General features: G+C 44.8%; 1 protein-coding gene across 9 annotated transcripts in view; it reads right to left on the bottom strand.

The window, feature by feature from the left end:
• Nucleotides 1-17,914, bottom strand: part of LOC306787691 (RNA-binding protein Musashi homolog 2) — a 218,196-nt gene that overhangs the window by 35,811 nt on the left and 164,471 nt on the right. For all 9 annotated transcript variants that reach the window (XM_079282911.1, XM_079282912.1, XM_079282910.1 and 6 more), the window contains exons 9-10: nucleotides 13,543-13,657; nucleotides 8,719-8,793 (exon numbers count right to left, since the gene is read on the bottom strand). In XM_079282911.1, coding sequence (XP_079139037.1) covers nucleotides 8,719-8,793; nucleotides 13,543-13,657 — 190 coding nt within the window. The remainder of the gene's footprint in view (nucleotides 1-8,718; nucleotides 8,794-13,542; nucleotides 13,658-17,914) is intronic.

Below are 17,914 nucleotides of genomic sequence, written 5' to 3'. Positions count from 1 at the left end.
TCAAAGTCCTTCGCTCGCTCCCGATCTGCGCCGTTTAAATGCGTTTACCGTGAATGTCAGCATATAGGTGCACTAACATGTAAGTGTCTGCTGAGTTGACCGCAGTCTCGCAGTCACAGGTCTGATTAAGAAGCGCTCCATTTTTTTCGGGGGCATTTTTTGCCCCTCTCCTAGTGATATCAGGGGCAAAATGATATTTCTTAGGGGCAGTTTTGCCCTTTGCCCTCGTGTATTTCCGACGCTGGCCTTTCTGCTTTAACACCATGTTAACGTAGGAAAAAGGTTTGCCCGTTCATCCTCATGTTCACTTTGGCTCTGCAGCAGAGCTTTGGCTTATGAAACTAGACACATCGCTACACCGCCTCACCCGTCCCTCTCGTCTTTAACCCCCAGCCTTGCAGAAGCAACTATTTGCTTCAAAAAGTTCACGTCTCTATATAGTCCACGTCAACACCTTTCCATCCAACGGCAGAAGGTTGCTAAACCCTGGGAGGCTAACTGGTGGTTCAGGCCAATGCCCCGAATGTCACCTCTGGTGCATTTATCATATGCTTGGCCGGCTCTGCCCCAGTTTATAGGGGCATGCAGCCGCCACGAGCAGTCACTATCATACCAATTGCACAGGTCAGCAGCTCTCTTTCCCGATAGCCCATCTCCTGAGCGGACAGCTGCTCTCTATTGCTTTAAATTCTTCTCCTACAGGAAAAGAGGGCTCAAGAGGTCAGCCGCCATCATTTCAGTTATTTACAGTTGCATAGAGCAACATTCACCTCTTACAGGTTCAACCCCAATCTGCCACTCGGTGTCCTGTATTTGAGGAGGACAATCCGAACTGTTACCACGGATGCAAAATCTGTCTTTTCTGAAGAAAAAGAAAATCTTCATCGTGTTGTTTTTAGTATCAATAACATGGATTCATAAACGGACTAATCATTTGCTGCTTAAAAATATCCTGACAGCTTAATCATTTCTGCTCGTTGGTGGTGTAAACTATTTCATTGTCTTTGATTGGTGCAGAAATGTGCAACATGTATTACAGCCAGGATAAGTAACTTGAATCAGGACAGACAAACCCCTCATCGTCTGCGTATGGGACGGTCTCCTAGCCAACCAGGCCACTGTGCAGCTTTTCATACACGGCGGAATCCAGAACCGCGTGCTGGGGTTGAGTCCTGTTAACATCCACGCAGAGAAATATAAATCTACACCACACCGACTTCAGGCTGTTTGAAATGGCGTTTTCCTGTCACTTAAATATGATGCAGGGTGCTGTTGTCGGTTGGTCTGTGGAGTTGGAGATACAGAGGGATGGACCGGGCCACCGCGGCGCTATCCTACACTTCATATCTGACGGGAGGACAGATCCGACACGGATGAAGCGTGTGACAAGGAAAGGATGTGGCAACGAGTAAAACGCAGAGAAAAAACAATCCATCCAACTCCAAGAAACCCATCCAAATTATTAGCTTTAGTATATATATTTATATATATGTGTTTATAAAAAGGATAGTGTTAAGGTAAGTTGTAGCCCTTCAGTTCTCATTGCCGATTGCTCCACTTACCGCTGTCCTCTCCCCTCTTTTATCATCCTTTCTCTCCATTCTTTTACTTCGGTACTTAAGAGGCTGACTCACTGGACCTGGATTGCTGTTTGTCTGTCATGACATCTGGAGGAGCTGGATGACAGAGTGTTATGTCTTTCTCTCACTCAGTCTGTGTCTACCCCCCCCCCCCCCCCCCCTGATGGGACCCCACTGACATCTTCATCCCTGTTTTTTTTCCCACTGTAGCATAATGACCTCCTACCAGAGGCCCCCTAATGGAGCCATAATGGTCATTTATGCCAGGGGAGGCTCTGAGGGCGCGGCTGTGGAGGCAGCGAGTCGCACAGGAAGACGGCAGCGATCGGAGAGAGGCTCCTGGTTAAGTCCCCCCACCTCTTCCCTTCATACACATCTCAGCCTTTGTACGAATACAGCTTTCCTGTGTGTGTCTGTGCGTTCCACTGTGTATTCATGTGCGTGCAGTGAAAGGAACGGATACAAGACTGGTTAACAATAGAAAGTACAATATGAATGCATCTGGGGTGTCTCCCTCTGCTTTTGATGTTCACTTCTACAGCTTATTCATAATGCACATATGCACACTACATTTTCTTTTTTAATTACATTCCCCCTCATACAGACAAGCCTCCTAGTCATACATACATCATACACACAATGGGAGGACACCACCACTCTGAAACCTCGCTTCCATATTTGCTACCACCACCGGCAGAAACTATGCTGTACATAAATTACAGTGCACACGCTTAACTTGCACTTATTGCTATTTTCTTTCGAGCCATTTGCATTTTAATATGCACAGTGAACACAAGGACCTTTCACTTTGCACACTCTTGTGGTGTCTTCAAATAAAAGAATGAGATGCTGCTTTAAAATGTGGCGTTCGACGCCTTAATCACGTGAGGTCCTCCAAAACGAGACACCTCGTGCTTTAAATGCGGCACATCTCAGGATGTTCCCCTGGGGGCTGTGAGTTGAATAATACAACAGCACATTCATCAGCTCGCTAATGCTAATTAGGCGGTTGCATAGAAACGGGAATATTGTACAGTAATGTTCCCCGTGCCTTGTCAGCTCCTGTTCTCTCGGTTTCTAGCAATACTCACAGCTGCATTTCGGGTTAAAGTAAGAAAAGAAATAGCATCCTATCTCATCCATTAGGTACGTATAAAAACAAAGAAAGAGGAAGAAAAACACATTAAATATGATGATCTTACTGTAGGTTTGATCTCTTCACGTAATCTTAATGTATTTCATGAATAAAACAGACACGCCATGTGTTCATGGAGAGCGGGAAACGAATGCAGCTTCTTTAAAAAAGATGGCAACTATTACGGCCGCTTGAAGTTGAAGAGAGAAATTCACCAGACGCAGTGAAGCGGACGTCTGAGCGCCGACCACCACAACATGAGCCCAGGATCTTGATTTCAACAGAACTTTTGAATGTTCCTCGTTTGAAGCTATCTGACAAATCAGTCCTGTCCAACCGTTCTCAACGGCAGCAGCTCGGGAATGGCTGATAGGAATCAAAGGGAAGTCATTTTGTACCTGCGTTTGATTCAAAGATGCTTTCAATTACAGTTTTTGCTCTGTGTCGCCCGATAAACGTTAGCTCTGAAGTCGGATAATTTAAGTCGAGCTCTGCGTGCTGTGTTCGCGTGCTTTGATTCTTGCCCCAGCTGCCATCCAGCACGAGCAGAGTAAAAACGTTGTTTATAGTCAATGTTACTTTCAAGTTTTCTTTGAGCGAATGCGGACGTTTCTCAAAAGCGGTATTCCGTCTGTGGTTGGAATGACTGAGCAGTGAGGTCACAATAACTGAGACGCACAATGATCCTACAGCTGCATGTTCTCAGGCAGCTGTGTGTGTGTGTGTGTGTGTTCAATAGCAGAAAATGAACTGAAGCCACATGACTGACATGTCAACTACCTTCCTTAGCGCAGCGTAGGTGATACTGATACCTGCATTCCCAAATACGTGCCACCCCGACATCACTCTGAAGCTGCCTGACAGTGTTGTACAGGATACCTGCCAATTTTGTCATTTTGCTTTAACGGCATATGATACGGCAAGCTGTTAACGGGTCGGTCCACCCAAACTCGCAAACAAAGACATGCTCTCACTTAATCTCACCTCTATTGCATCGGGGTGGCAGCGTACCTCTCAGAGGCTGACATCTTTCATCCGAGCACAAAATGATCTGCATGGCTGGATACCAGAAGATGTGCAGTGAGAGGGAAATATGTTTGGAATGTTATTTTGCTGAATCTACCCTTTAAAGTAGCCTGCTAGCGCAGGATGGGTTTAGCCTGTTGCTAACTGTGGTCCCCCTTTTCAGCAAGTTAACCTCAATTATGCAAATGTGTCAATCAGCTTGATTAACACGACTCTGAGACACGGGGTTCATTTTCTTTTTTTGTGTGCATCTTTTTAGTGCGTGCAGAGGAATTTTTTTTCTGGTTAAAGCAAAGACGACGCTCAATTCATAAGTGAGCTTACTTGGGGGGGGGGGGGACTGTGTTATGGGAAAATATGTCAGTCTACTGCTTTAGGGTTAAAGAATGTAAGTTTTAGAAGAACAGGCACTAAACCTTGTTTCTTCTAAATGATTCTAGTAAATTTCGGATCCAGGTGTCTTGTTATCTTGTTTTCCTGTGCATTGTTTCTGTCTTTAAAGACGGGGACACACACAGGGGTCATGATTGCGGTATTTCCCTTGATGGGCATCAGCTGAAGGGCATGACCCTCTGCAGGCATATATGATGTGTGATGGTTCACAGGCTTATTCCGTCTCTGCAATACTGTGACTTAACTCTTTGACCAGGTCACAGTGACATCAAAGGAAGCATCTGACTGGGTGTATCCATGGTTTATTGTGGGGCAAACTGATAACAAAGGGATTTGTAAACAGGCCATAAAGTGCCTTCAGGTTATCGTAAAGACAGGACACTGTGCTTCAAAGAAAAACATCTGCCTTGACTGGTTTCCTTCTTCTGTTTATTCTTGTTTGCGAACCAAGGTGACAGCATTCTAGCTGAGTATAAATGTCCGTGCATTTGAATGTGTCGTCAGAGCACCTCTTGCAGATGACGGCGATGTATCTGTGAGAATGTGTTCTCTTTGCTTGCAAGCAAATAAATTGACTATCACAACTTTGATCGTTCATCCAGACTCTGTTTCATTTGACATTGATTTGATAACACTTTGACACTCTTCTCCCGACTATTCATAGAAATATTCCACAACAATTGGAAATGAATATGGAGATTCGGCAGCAGCTCGAGAGTGAAAGTGTCAGAAATATTAGCATTATTTTCTTTCCGAATCACAACGACGGCAGCAAGTCAGGGGTCTTCATCTTAAAAGTGGGGATATTTGCAGCCACGCAGAAAACTGGAACGTGACAGCACCCGTATACATCACATGTCACATTTGCATGCATACATTACAGTCCCCTCTGTTTTCATTTGACACTGACAATACCACTGCTTGCCATCAAAATCTTGGATGTGCAACAGCACAATCTGAGAAAAATGTCCTGACGGTTTTTCAGACAGACAATAGCTGACAATGTGCATCATTGCATTACAAGTCTCTTGGACCATATGTGCATCAAATCAATGTGAAGCTGAAGGGGAAATGTGTAGCTTCAACATAGTACGTCATTAAATCCACTGTGGCAAAAGCTCTGATGAGGAAGGACAAAAACAAAAACAAGATCTCTTTTTGTTCTGGTGGTGTCGCTGATTTGTTACACCACCTCACCATTTAGAGTTCTGAGGTTATGGAAAACACTGCTGCCTTCTTGATTGTCACTACACGCGCAGTATGCAGCATCATCTTTGAAATTCACATCCGACTTTAGTTCGAGCATCATGCTGTAACGACACTGCCAGAAGGTAAACAAGTGTGTGATTACAGCGGCGCATATAAAAATACAGCTCGGAAAAATCAGAGGAGACATCTTTAGCCAACACTCCAGTCCTCGCTGTGTCTCTATCAGTGTGAAGGCATTCTGTGTTAGCTAAACAAACATGTGTGACAGGATTAGTTCTGTGCACTTGTGAAAAACTACATTTCTGCCCTATAAGTGCGACCACAAATTTGTAGGTTAATGATGTCGGGGCTTATGTTATTGAACTTGCGGCTTAATTTCTCATATTTTCATAGGCTGCCTGCATTTCTGCTCTGCAATTAGAGTTCTTCTGCTACCGAACACGGTTTTGTTTCCATCTTATCAAACTGAACTGTATTCAGTTCAGTTGTACTTTCTACCTCTGAAAACATTTGTAAAGCCCTTTGTTGTGAAATCTGCATTGTTAACATCAGCATTCTTCTTCTCCTATTTTATTGGCACAACAACTGCGACTGCATCACTGCTCTCCGCTGTCAGCAGATGTGCCATGTGTCTTACCCTGCCACCGCCATTGTTGTGTGGCATGAATTCGTGTCCGTATACTATGTACGAAGACAAATGTTTACGATGTGCAAAAGCACTAATAACTCTGTCAGAGAAACATGTGTTGGCATGTGTTCAGTTCTGGTTTTAGGTACCCGGTTGTCTCACACTAATTACTCGTTTAAATACAGATAAATATCAGCGTCTGAGCTTGCCCTTTGAGGGAAATGCTCCGATATGTGCTCGCCTGCATGGACGGGTTTTTGACAGATAATCTGATTTACATCTGTAATATGTGAAGGTCTCTAAGTGCATTAAATAGTCATGATGTCTGTGCTACGATGGAATCATTTTGTAAGCAACTCACGGCCCCACGAACACAGACACATAGAAACATACTGCACGCGATCGATATCAAAGGCACTTTGTGATCAATGTTGGAATTAATTGGGAGTGTCACAGGGACCAAAGTGCCAAGTTGTCAGATACTGTTTAACAGCCGTTGAGCTGGTGTCAGCTTTGAGTCCAACTGGCTTCACTGATTGCTGTTTTTTCTTTTCCGTCTTTAAACTACGTCTGCGTGCGCGTCACTCGTTTCCTTCACTCGAGCTCTGTTTCAGCAGCAGGGATGTCAGCTTTGGTTTCTCTTCTTCTGTGTATATCTTATTGAGTTTTCTTCCTTAATTCACTGTTTCAGCACTGATCAATGTTTTATCACTGTTTCATCTCGACAATTGGACAATTGCCGAACCACTTTTCTTCCTGTTAACAGTGGACCCCTGAGGTTTTCCTGGGTGTAAAAAAAACAACAACTTTGAAATGCTGCCCACAATTTACGCCTCTTGGATGCAGCCTGCCCGGCCTCAGCTCCAGTTATTTATGGGAGTGTTTCAGCAGCGGTTCTGTACAGTGAGAAAAAAGCCTTTGATCTTAAATTGAGGATGCTTTCCACATCTTAGTGAGGAAGGACACCAGTCAATATTTGGCCTGAGGTTATTTAATTTGGAAAAGGAGTTTGATTCATACATTAAAAAATTCCAATTACCCTGTCAAGAGTTGAGCGAGCCCAGAGGAGGCTGTTTTAATCATACAGCTTTATCAAACTCTTTAAATTGAGTTTAACATGGACAGGATCATACATCCCGCCTCGGGGAAGGTGATATCCCTTAATTTGCCCTAAACAGCAAACATTTAAAAAATCCATGTTTAACTAGAATTACTTCTACTGAATACATACTGATCGCTCCTTTCCCTTTTAATCGCTTCTTTCCCCTTTTTGTGAATCATAAACTTCCACCGAACATGAGGGATGGACAAATACTTATTCTGAAGGGCATGATGTATGCTACACACAAAAACAATCATGTACAGCAGTGTTGGCCATGTGATTCACATCCATATCAATCAGTTACCAAAAGAATGGGTCATTGTACTTCCAAATTATTCCATTTTCTGAAAAGTGAACAGACAATAATTGCTTGACTCCCACATTTGTATGCGACTGGCGTTCCCCCCGCATTGACGAGCAGGTGCTACTCCATTTCTTCTGTCAGATAACGTCGTGGTCAGGTATAAATCTAGCATGTGTCCGATCTGCAGGTGGTCACAGCTGGACCTCCTGTCTTACCATTCCTGAATCTATTTCAGATATTACAGAGATCTGAGGTGCTGTCAGATATTTCCCATTCCGTCTTATCAGTGGAGGGAATGATGTCTGGCACGGCAAACAAAGTATGTGTAAAGTCCTTAAATAAGGCATGAAATTGCCCGGGATTCGCAGGAGCCGCGGGCCCCGTTGCAGCCGACAGGTACAGCTGCTCACCTCCAGACTGCACGCCTCCCATTAAAGAGCCCGGCGCTCTGAGTCAACACTTTTAATGCAGAAAATGACTTCATTCATTTTCCATTATAAGAACCATGTTTAAAAAAGTATCTGCCGACACAAAGCGCGGCTTATTTCTCGCCTTCTCCACAGATGAATTTGCATACATCGGGGGGCCAACGGGAGACGAAGAGCTTCCCCCATTTCAGCCATTTGGTCATGGTCAAGTGTGGGATACAAAGGAGGAAGCAATTCACTGCACTATACGTCAGCTTATCAAAACCCGGTTGAGGAATCCAGACACGTAACAAACTTAGAACCCTGCAAATTATTTGGTGACTGACTTGTATATTGATGAGCGCTTGTGTGTGTACGCTGGTTCTGTCAGTCCGACAGCCAGTCAGTCAGTTTTTAGGGAAAATTCTGGGAGGGGGAGAGAGAGAGAGAGAGAGAGAGAGAGAGAGAGAGAGAGAGAGAGAGAGAGAGAGAGAGAGAGAGAGAGAGAGAGTGGAGGCCCCGACTGAAACGGCAGTAAGAGAAGTATTCCCTCCAGTCAATCACGAGCCACAGAACCGCTCAAATGATGCAGGTTCTCTCGAGAGGCCTGCGGGGTGGAGCTGGGTGAAGGGGGAACTAATGTCACACTCGCTACGCTGAATTCGGTTCCTGTCCATTATCATAAGAGACACGATGTCTTAGAAGGCTGCCGCTGAACTCTGTAGAGTGCTCAGAGACGCCATTATTACTGGTGTAAATAAAACAAGCGGCACTGGGCCTCCGTGGGAGGTGTTAATCCCGGACTAATGAACGCTGCCTCTGCCAGTAGCTTCCCTGTTGCATCCCTGGACATCTCCACCTGTGTGTGTGTGTGTGTGTGTGTGTGTGTGTGATCAGATGCAACATTGATATCTGAAGAAAGCCTTTAACTCACCGGGGAACTGGTAGCTGTAGCTGGGTGCGAATCCAGTGTATCCGCGGCCGTACGTTGCCACAATATTTGGGTAACCTTTGAGAGAGAGGGAGGAGATTAAAAGGAGATGAGAAGAGAACGACTAGAAACAGAAGTGATACCAACACACACAGACAAACACTGGGATTTAGCTACTTATCCACTTCGAGGGGGGGGGAAACAAATCTGGAAAGGCTGGCTTTAGAACTCCTGGGAGTTCCAGAATAAGCAAATATTACACTGCAATAATCCACACAGTAAATATGAGCCTGACATCGTTCAGATTAAGTATTACATTTTGGAACGGTACTTCTCATATGCAAAGTCTTGTGTGTATTATGTGCTTGCTTTGTTTTGAGAAAAAAAGAAAGAAGCAAAACTGCAATAAGCAAGAAGTGATTTACTTAAAGACTACTAAAGAGGCAGCATGTTTTCATGGCTCATAATGTTAATGGTAGACTGTTAACTCAATTGTATTGGCTGTATGTGCAGTTTGACAACAAGCCTCATTCTCAATCAATGGTCAACTATCACAATTACATTACCTCATCATCTTAATTGTGCTGCTCTTGTTGTTTTTCCTGCAGCACATATTTTACACAATCCCTTTGAAAGCAGGTTTCCCCTCATGGATCAATATCCTGTTTAATTATATTATATTTGAACACACTTAAGGTACTGCAACAGGAGACTCAAGGCAGTTTATTTATTATATTTTAGTTTTTTTACTGATCCCCATCATTCATCGGGGTTAGATCTTTATTCGGGTCGGGTATCAAAACCCGGTGCCAAATTCTTTAATGTCTAATTTTATACTTAGTTTTTATTAAACCACAAGATCTCGGGCATTTTTTATAGCTCAGTGTAATAACACTTTATAGCTGCAGCACTGAAATGACGTCGGTGTGAATGTGGCCGGATGCAGTTTGCTAAAAAGGATGCTGTGGACAAGGAAGCAATAGCTGCTCCTCATTTACACCTCCGGCATGAAATTCATTTGTGTGTTGTTGTGTTGTTTTACTGGTTGACACAAGGTTTAACGGTTAATTAAAACCAAATTTAAAACTAACTTGTTATCGATAGTAAGTCTCTCGAGAGCTACCAGGGCAACCGGTGTTTTATGGAAATGGTGCGCATGTGCTAAATGTGTTATGAGGGGTCTCTAAAACCCGATAAATAAACATTAGTACATCTAATGTTGCAATGAATTATAGAAGACATACACGGCATCAAATTCTAATCTAATGTGTTGTTGTTGTTGTTTGTGTTGTTGTCTCTGTTGGCCTAGAATAGTCTCTCTCTGGTCCTAAAGCTGTCCACGGCTCTGACCGCCTGATGTAAACAAATTAAAAGCATCAGAACATATTTATGAATCAATTTTGGAGGTTGACAAAAAAAATTGGTGACATGTTGATTGTAGATCTGGCCTTTTTATGGGGCATCATTTCAACATTTAAGAGAGCTGCTACATGCAGTATAAACACATATATCTGTGTTAAACCACGACTAGAAACTGAATGAGTGTAAAACTTGCCGAGGATGTGAAATGTGAAACTACAAATTGCCATCTGTAAAGCAAAGTCAAAGCCTGTGTGAGGGCACACAGGCTTTGTTTGGGAGTTGTGCTGTCCCCGGATGGATGCAGAGTTCCAACGAGGCCAGAAGAGGACCCGGTGTCAATCGAACAATTTAAGAGCAGCAGATGTATTGTTCATCTGCCGTCATGATTCTTATTACAACCACAGACCCCGACAGTTAATTAGCTGGACAGTTTTCAGACAGAAGCAGCTGTGGGCGACATATTGAGAAGCGGGGTGTGAGGGAGCAGGCAGCTAGGAAGCGAGGACACGAGCAAAGCAAAGAAATTTCAGAAGTGGGGGGGGGGAGGGGGCCGTGTGAGAGTCAGCGAGAATTTGAGCACCATCAAAGGTAATATAAACATAATTAACCCTGTAATTATGGTGTATGTCTCAGTCTTTATCTGTTTTCCTCGAGCTATTATCACCTTCAACCTTAAGTCGGGCCTGAATTGCCTAATAAGAGGAAGTCCTTTAGACCAGGAATGAGTCACTGGAGCCAACCTTGATAACTCTCACCGCAGAAACAGACCTGAAATCTCTCTCAGGTTTTTGTGTCCTCAATTCTTGTTTGAAAAAGTATATATTAGCGTGATGATAATTGGCTGTAGTCACATTTGAATTGTAACCTTTGCTTCTATACACACCGCAGACTAAAAGAGTTTACGGTAAATACCAAGGCGTCAAAACGTATTTTGCGTGCACGCATTATTTGAGTGTGTGCGTGAGTGTATGCAGGCTATGTGTGTGTGTGTGTCCCGTGTGAGCATGTGTGTCGATGCTCTGTTCTGTATGCCTCAGAGCCTGTGCCAGCTGGAATCAGAAAGGTTGACCTTGGTCATAAATATCTAATCAGTGTTTGTTGTCCATGAAAAAGTTCAATTTATTCCTGACCCAATGGGAAAATGCCTCTCCCAGACCCCTCTCCCCTCTCTCGCAGACAAAAAGAAATGCAACTCAGAGAGGCGGTGAGCGGAGCCTTAACCTGCTGCGGATGAAGCAGGACCGAGGCAACTCCAGAGAAAGAAAGAAATAAATGGAGGAAAAAAAAGAAAATCCTCCATCAGCTGCTGATGAGAAGTCATCACCAGGAAGTTACAGATGGATAGCTTTCACACAACCCTGCATTGTTTGCTTGGTCGGAAAATAACTGTGATATGATACAATGGAAAGCCATCACCGACCGCAAAATATTGGATATTATGTGTTTGATACTGTCTTACTGTCAAGACAGAATAAATGCCAAACTGAAATTGTTGGCATAGATACCGCAGCTCCTCATACTCCCTTATTTCAACATTTTCTGAAATGGTAAAACCACTTCCCTCCGTCTGATGTACTGCATTACAATGGCTTTCACATTACTAACTGAAGAACCTGCAGCGAGGCGTGTGCACCGAGTGTAGAAGGAGAGGGCTATAGAGGGGAATATGAAAGGGTCGGGGGAAGTGGATTAAGATACATGCTGAATTAAGCCACTATCTCATGAAATCCTGAGTATGTGCATACAAACAAGAGAGTGGGAAGAAAGCAGAAAGAAAGAGGAGAACCCAGCATGTTTCCTGCCATTTCACTAAATGAAGCCTGCCATTGTGTCTGCGGCCTCTTAGTGCTCTTATTTGCCTTATTAATATGCATGCTAATGTACCTATTTTATGGCTCAACAGTTCTGATTCACTTTAAAATCAATTATCCATCTGGTACACCCATACCTCGCCCAGGCTCAAACGTCGTATTAATTTCAGCAAACATACATCGGGCGCAACACAATAAAGATAAATGCCTCGATTAGAGGCAGTAAACAAAGGAGCTGGGGATGGCTTTAATGAGATTTGGCACAAAAGGAGCTTACACTTTCTTAAATAATGAGCCTAGGGTCCCCTTTTTTTCTAAATGCAAATTATATAAAGGAATGTTTCGCTGTCCGTGTTCCAATTTCATTTAGATAAGAGTGTCTCCAAACAAGTTGGCTGTTAATATTCTCACATGAACACATCACTGCCTTTCTGCCTGCCATCTCCCAGAGGAGAGGGGGGGGGGGGGGGGGGGGGGTGATGTCCTCTTCACAGACACATTAGTCTGTAATAACTTCCGTAAAGTTCACTGTGCTTGTTAAATACTTCTAGCGGATGAGATGCAGGGCTTGGACTTAGATAGAGCCGACGCAAGCACTTGGCCAGTCTTATCAACACCGAGACCACAAACTGTATAATCAGCCTCACGCAGAGGTCGGCCCTGGAATAACCCCGACGGTGGATGTGACTGTATGGATAAAGACTTGGACACAAAGACAAATGGATGAAAAGATATTCAGGTACAATCGGGAATTTGTTTGCTGCCTTTTCCTTCTTTAAAAATAAATGATCGTGAAGCTCAGTTATTATATGCGACTGGTTCCCGTCGATCTTCTAAAAAGTAAATATGCAAAACGAGCGGCGCCAAACTATGACTTGCTATCGACCTTCAAAGCCACTTGGAGCATTACATTTCCTGGTACAGATAAAAATGCATGACTGTGGTTCTGCTTGCACCTGCTACCAGGGGTGGAGGCGGGGGGGGGGGGGGGGGGCGCTTGCACGGCAAAACGAGTCTCTTACAATCAGCTGCATGTCTCTTTTGCTTTTGAAGGGGGAAGAAAAATAAATCTTTCATGCAAGGGCAAATCCATTTGGTTGGGTCGCACATACAAATTATATGCATAGGAAATGTGAACGGACAGACGGGGAGATCGAAGGACGGACAGACAGACAGATAGGCAGACAGGTAGTAGACAGGGGGCGGGTGGGGAGGGAGGGAGGGAGGGAGGGAGGGGGTGGAGAGAGTGCAAGAGCGTTAAATAAAAAGGGCCACAGGCATGGGCTGGATGGTAATGATGAGGGGTGGGCCAGCAGCTGAGGTCCCTGTAGATGAGATCTCTCCCTGACATGTGTGTCCCCTTCATTACCCATTAAGGGGGGCACAGTGATGAATCCTTAATATGACATTACACCAATTTTCCTCTTCATTTAGCCTGCTAATGTGCTGGTCTGCTCCTATATGCCCGGGGGCTGCCTGTACCAGACTCCACCGTGAACTAGACCGCAGTGGCCACCGGTGGCACACCTTGAAGCAGCCTAATTAGGGCAGTGCCCACCTAATGGGGCTATCTAGGCGAGAGTTTGCATAAAGAGATTTTTTTTTTAATGGTAGAATTTGTTGTCATGCAAAGAAAAGTGGATGTGTGACTCACTCAGCATGCCCATCCCCAGCATGAAGGCATCCATGGTGTAGGGCAGACCCCTGGCTCGCCCTCGTGTACCTGGTGGGAACATCACCTCCTTGGGCTGGGCCTTCTTACATTCTACCTATGTAGACAGACAAACAAACAAACAAACACACACACACACACACACACACACACAGAACAGAGCATTAGACAGTGTAGGTACACAACCAGACAGATCTGGCAGGGCTGCCTCGGCTCTTTAAGGCGGTTGTTCTATTTGACTTGCACGGCGCTAGATGTTTTCCATGGAGGAAAACAAGACCGAGTCAATCCGAGCACCTCGCATTTCGGAGGAACGTCTCGAAGGAAAACTTACAATCATGCTCCTCCCGCATTAAAGCAAAGGTTATTGCTCCAGTGAGCATGTGCCCGAAGCCTCAGGGAAATACAAGCTTCATACTTTCCAAGTGTTTCTGAGACATCAAGGTAGGAGAAGCTCTGCTCTGCCGTTACCACAGTCCCACTGCGTGGCAGTGTGTCCGGGTTCTTTGTGAAAGGCAGTTCTTTGTTTCATCCAAACACAGAATAATCTCAAAAGCAACTGACAAAATCTCGACATTTTATTTACTCAAGTCTTGCCAGGGCAGTGTGTTTAAAACCTCAAGCCGGTCAAAAAAAATGAAAGAAAGGCTTTTAAAAACTCAATATGTTGTTTTGTGTGTGTGTGTGTGTGTGTGTCTGTTTGCAGTGTGTGTCTGCTGGGCTGAAGTCCCTTGTGCCCCGCAGTCCAATTCCACCTGCGGCACCCATCTCTCTCTCTCTCTCTCTCTCTCTCTCTCTCTCTCGCTCTCTCTCTCTCTCTCTCTCGGTTCTCCCACATGCGGGTTTTGTTCATTTCCCATCTTGGAAGAAGACTGACATCTCCTCCTCCTACATAACACATTTCAAATGAGGGATGTGACAGGGGGGCAGATGAGGAAAGGAGGAAGATGAGAGTCCTATTTACCACGTATCTATCCTATCTCGATGAATTACAGAGAAGCACGGTCGGCTGACGAGGGTGGCACGGTCTTGTGTCTGTCGTTGTTCTTTGGTAGGCTGAGTCTGTTCACCATGCTGCACAATCTATTTGCTCCACTGCCTGCTTGGCATCAGCCTGTCCATCTGTTTGTCTGTTTGCCTCCTGGCTCTCGGCGGCTTCTCCCCACTGCCTCCACTTAAGCAGGGCTTTCTCGGCTGCAGCGATTCACATGTCATCCTGGGCCTGCTGCACAAGACAGGCAACCGGCGCCGTGTGCACCCCGACCGAGGTGCAGCCCCCTGCATCCATACAAATAGGCTCGCAACTCTTTGACAGCTCGGCAGGCGCACATATGACTATCCGCGCACAGACTCATTCCCACATGCACACGAGTTGCCGAGCTGAAATGAAACTTCACGTCCGCGAGGAAGTTTCCGTGCTAAATGGTTTGTAATAACAAACTGTGGCAGAGACACAGAGCTAGAGATGTGAAGAGGGAACACGACTGCAAAAGGCCTTCCATCACAGAGGGAAAGTTGCTGCGTTGCAGAGCTGTGATTTGTTGCTGTTAGCAGCCCTTTCATTTGAAGCAGACCGACTAAAGTACACAGTTCCCTCAGACACTTTGTAGCCGTCACAGCTCCTCTGCTCTCCGTGCTCGCCCCGGCATGGATGTTAGCAACTGGGTGGGACAAACGGGGCCCGTCTAAATACGGCGCTGAGATTCACATAGCCGGGCGACAAATACGGTCTAGTTCAGAGACCGTGTCTGCTCCGGCGTCCCCAGCCACATCCAGCTCGTTGGACGCTCCAGGTAGCCTGCTGGGAGTGAGACGGACCCGGGCGTGAGTCATGTCTACATGCTCTCAGATGCTGGATCTTTGATATTCAGGGAGAGGGCTCCTTGTCATGGATTTTTCAAAAAGAAAAAAAAAAACAGCCAGGAGCAAGGATCTGTGGTAGTGAGAGTGTGTGGGTGTTCACCTGCTTCAAGAGAGGGAGGGAGGAGCTTTCAAGAGTGAGCCAAGTCAAAGAGAGGAGAACAGAGAGGACGGCGAGACAACTGACTACGACGCACTGCGAAGACTCGGCAGTCGCCTACGCAGGGATTCAAATTTGACCAATGCGGAAAGTTTCACAGACCGAACCTTTCGCCACATGCACAGTGGGGGAACATTACATTTGCAAGTGAACTGTGGCTTGTGTAACTTGTCAAGGACTCCGGATGCTTTGATGGCAGCACAGTATTGTGTTGTGAAAAGTCGGTGAACGGAGGCCTTTGAGCTCCATTGTGCCTCGTAGAGAGAAGGGGGAACCCCTTTAACCTGCCTCGCTTTCACTGGCTTAGAAGTTGCATCTGAGAGCCTCATACACACACACACACACACACACATAATGCAAGACAGCTGACTGTTAAGAGTGAATTCCTGCATCACAGGGTTGACAAGGTATGGTTACCTCAACCTGCGAGCTCTCGACATGAATCGAGATCTTTTCTCCGACTCCGCTGCACTGACATACTGCAGTTGATGGCTTATCTTTGAGATTTGTGTCACCCAGTAAGCCAAGATGAAGTCAGAGGAGGGCGGAAAGCCAAACAGTGGAGTGTATACACTCACCAAATACTGTTGGCGATTCCCACAACTGGGAACTCTTTACTGTGTTAGTTTGAGCGATTGGAGCTGTCATGCAGACTCCATCACGCCGCATGCAGCCGTTTAAATAAAAAATGAAAAAGGGGGGCCTTGGATCTCGTCCAAGCAACCTGCAGCCCAGTTTCCTGTAATCCAAACCAACGACAGGAAATGACCCCGAAACGATGCGTGCAATACGAAGACAGATGTCGACATGCTGTGCAGGAGCCCGTGGATAACAACCGATGATCATACTCACCACGTTGAATTTTTGTTGAAGTCTTCCAACTAGAATGACGCCACTTAAGAGTTTAGTCGTAAGGCTTCAAGACGTATCAATTGTGTGCATTAGTTAGTGCGTTGCACGGTGTCGTGTAAACAGTAAACACCGTTGAATGGGGAAACGCACATACAAGATCGTGCTGGAGCTAATTTGCAGCGCCCTGTCCTTGTGCAAACGTTTAAATTCAAAGTGAGACAAAAAAGCAATATGATGAATCAGTGATAAATTCCATTCCAGCTCCCATCGTGGAAACTCAAATATTTCAGTGTCACTGCAGAATGTTTCATTTTCTTCTGCTGCTGTCTTGTTCTGGTTATGAAATCGGGACTTTCTGAGGTTGTTATTCTTTCAAAAATAACTCTATCTGCCAATAACCAAGCTTGATATTGAAATGATGAGGTGCAGGTACTCTATGCACACAAAGACACTCGCCCACTTGATGAGTGTAGTATGTCATAGCCCATTGATGAAGAATAGAACAAACAACTGCGTTTGTTTTAATGTACAAACCCCACGATGGAGAGCAGAGAGCCACTTCACCTTCTCAATACATCTCCTATATTAACCTTGTCGGTGTAACAGGGAGGTGTGGGTGGGATGGACTGTCCTTCAGCGACGAGTGTTGTGGGCGTGGCGTGTGGGAGTGTGTGTGAGTGCGTAGAGGGGGAGGTGTTACTATTAGCTCGTGAATGGATTCCATCAGTAGACTGGCAGACTGAAGAAAGCAAACAGTGTGATTCATTTACTCCAGCGCCCACTCCCAGATGAACAGTCAAAACACACAGACTGCATAGTTAGGAAATGTCACGGCGCTGAATTCACAATATCAGGCGCGGTGGTGTGGGATTACTCACGTAAAGAAAAGGCTTATCACAAGTGGTTGATTTCAAAAAGGACAGAATGACTGATAGCAGAGTTAAAACTGTTTTTTAAAAACACACGTCCTTTAGCTATTCCTTTACGAGAAGGAATATATGGCGATGGCATATGCTGGCATGCATGCTTGACAGGGTTATGCTAAAGGTTTCCTATTTGTTTTTGAAGATATGAGTGTTTGGACTTGTATGTATAGTCCCAAAAGGTCCTGTTAACTATTAAGAGCAATTATTTTACGAAGGAATTGAGAGAACCCCTAAGATAACTGTTTTTACCATGTAAAGTGCCTTTGAGTATCTTTTAAAGCGCTATACAAATAAAATGCATTATTATTATTATAAGAGAAGGGATGAGGTTGACCCTGTTAGCTATGGATGACATCATGTTTCCTGGACAAACGTACTCATTACGGCTATGATAATTGGTTGGTAGGCCATAAACATTTTCATGCCCAAAACAAAGTAAAATAATTATATGGTATTCATACTTTTCTACTCATGGCTCCAATTTTACCTAAAAATCTAGCAATGGCTCAAAACCAGCTTGATTTGTTTGATTCAATTTGAGTTGTATTAGACTTTA

Source organism: Melanostigma gelatinosum (genome assembly GCF_949748355.1).
Source record: "Melanostigma gelatinosum genome assembly, chromosome: 14".
Taxonomy (NCBI): domain Eukaryota; kingdom Metazoa; phylum Chordata; class Actinopteri; order Perciformes; family Zoarcidae; genus Melanostigma; species Melanostigma gelatinosum.
Note: the sequence above shows the minus strand (reverse complement) of the source record. Positions and strands in the feature narration are given on the sequence as shown.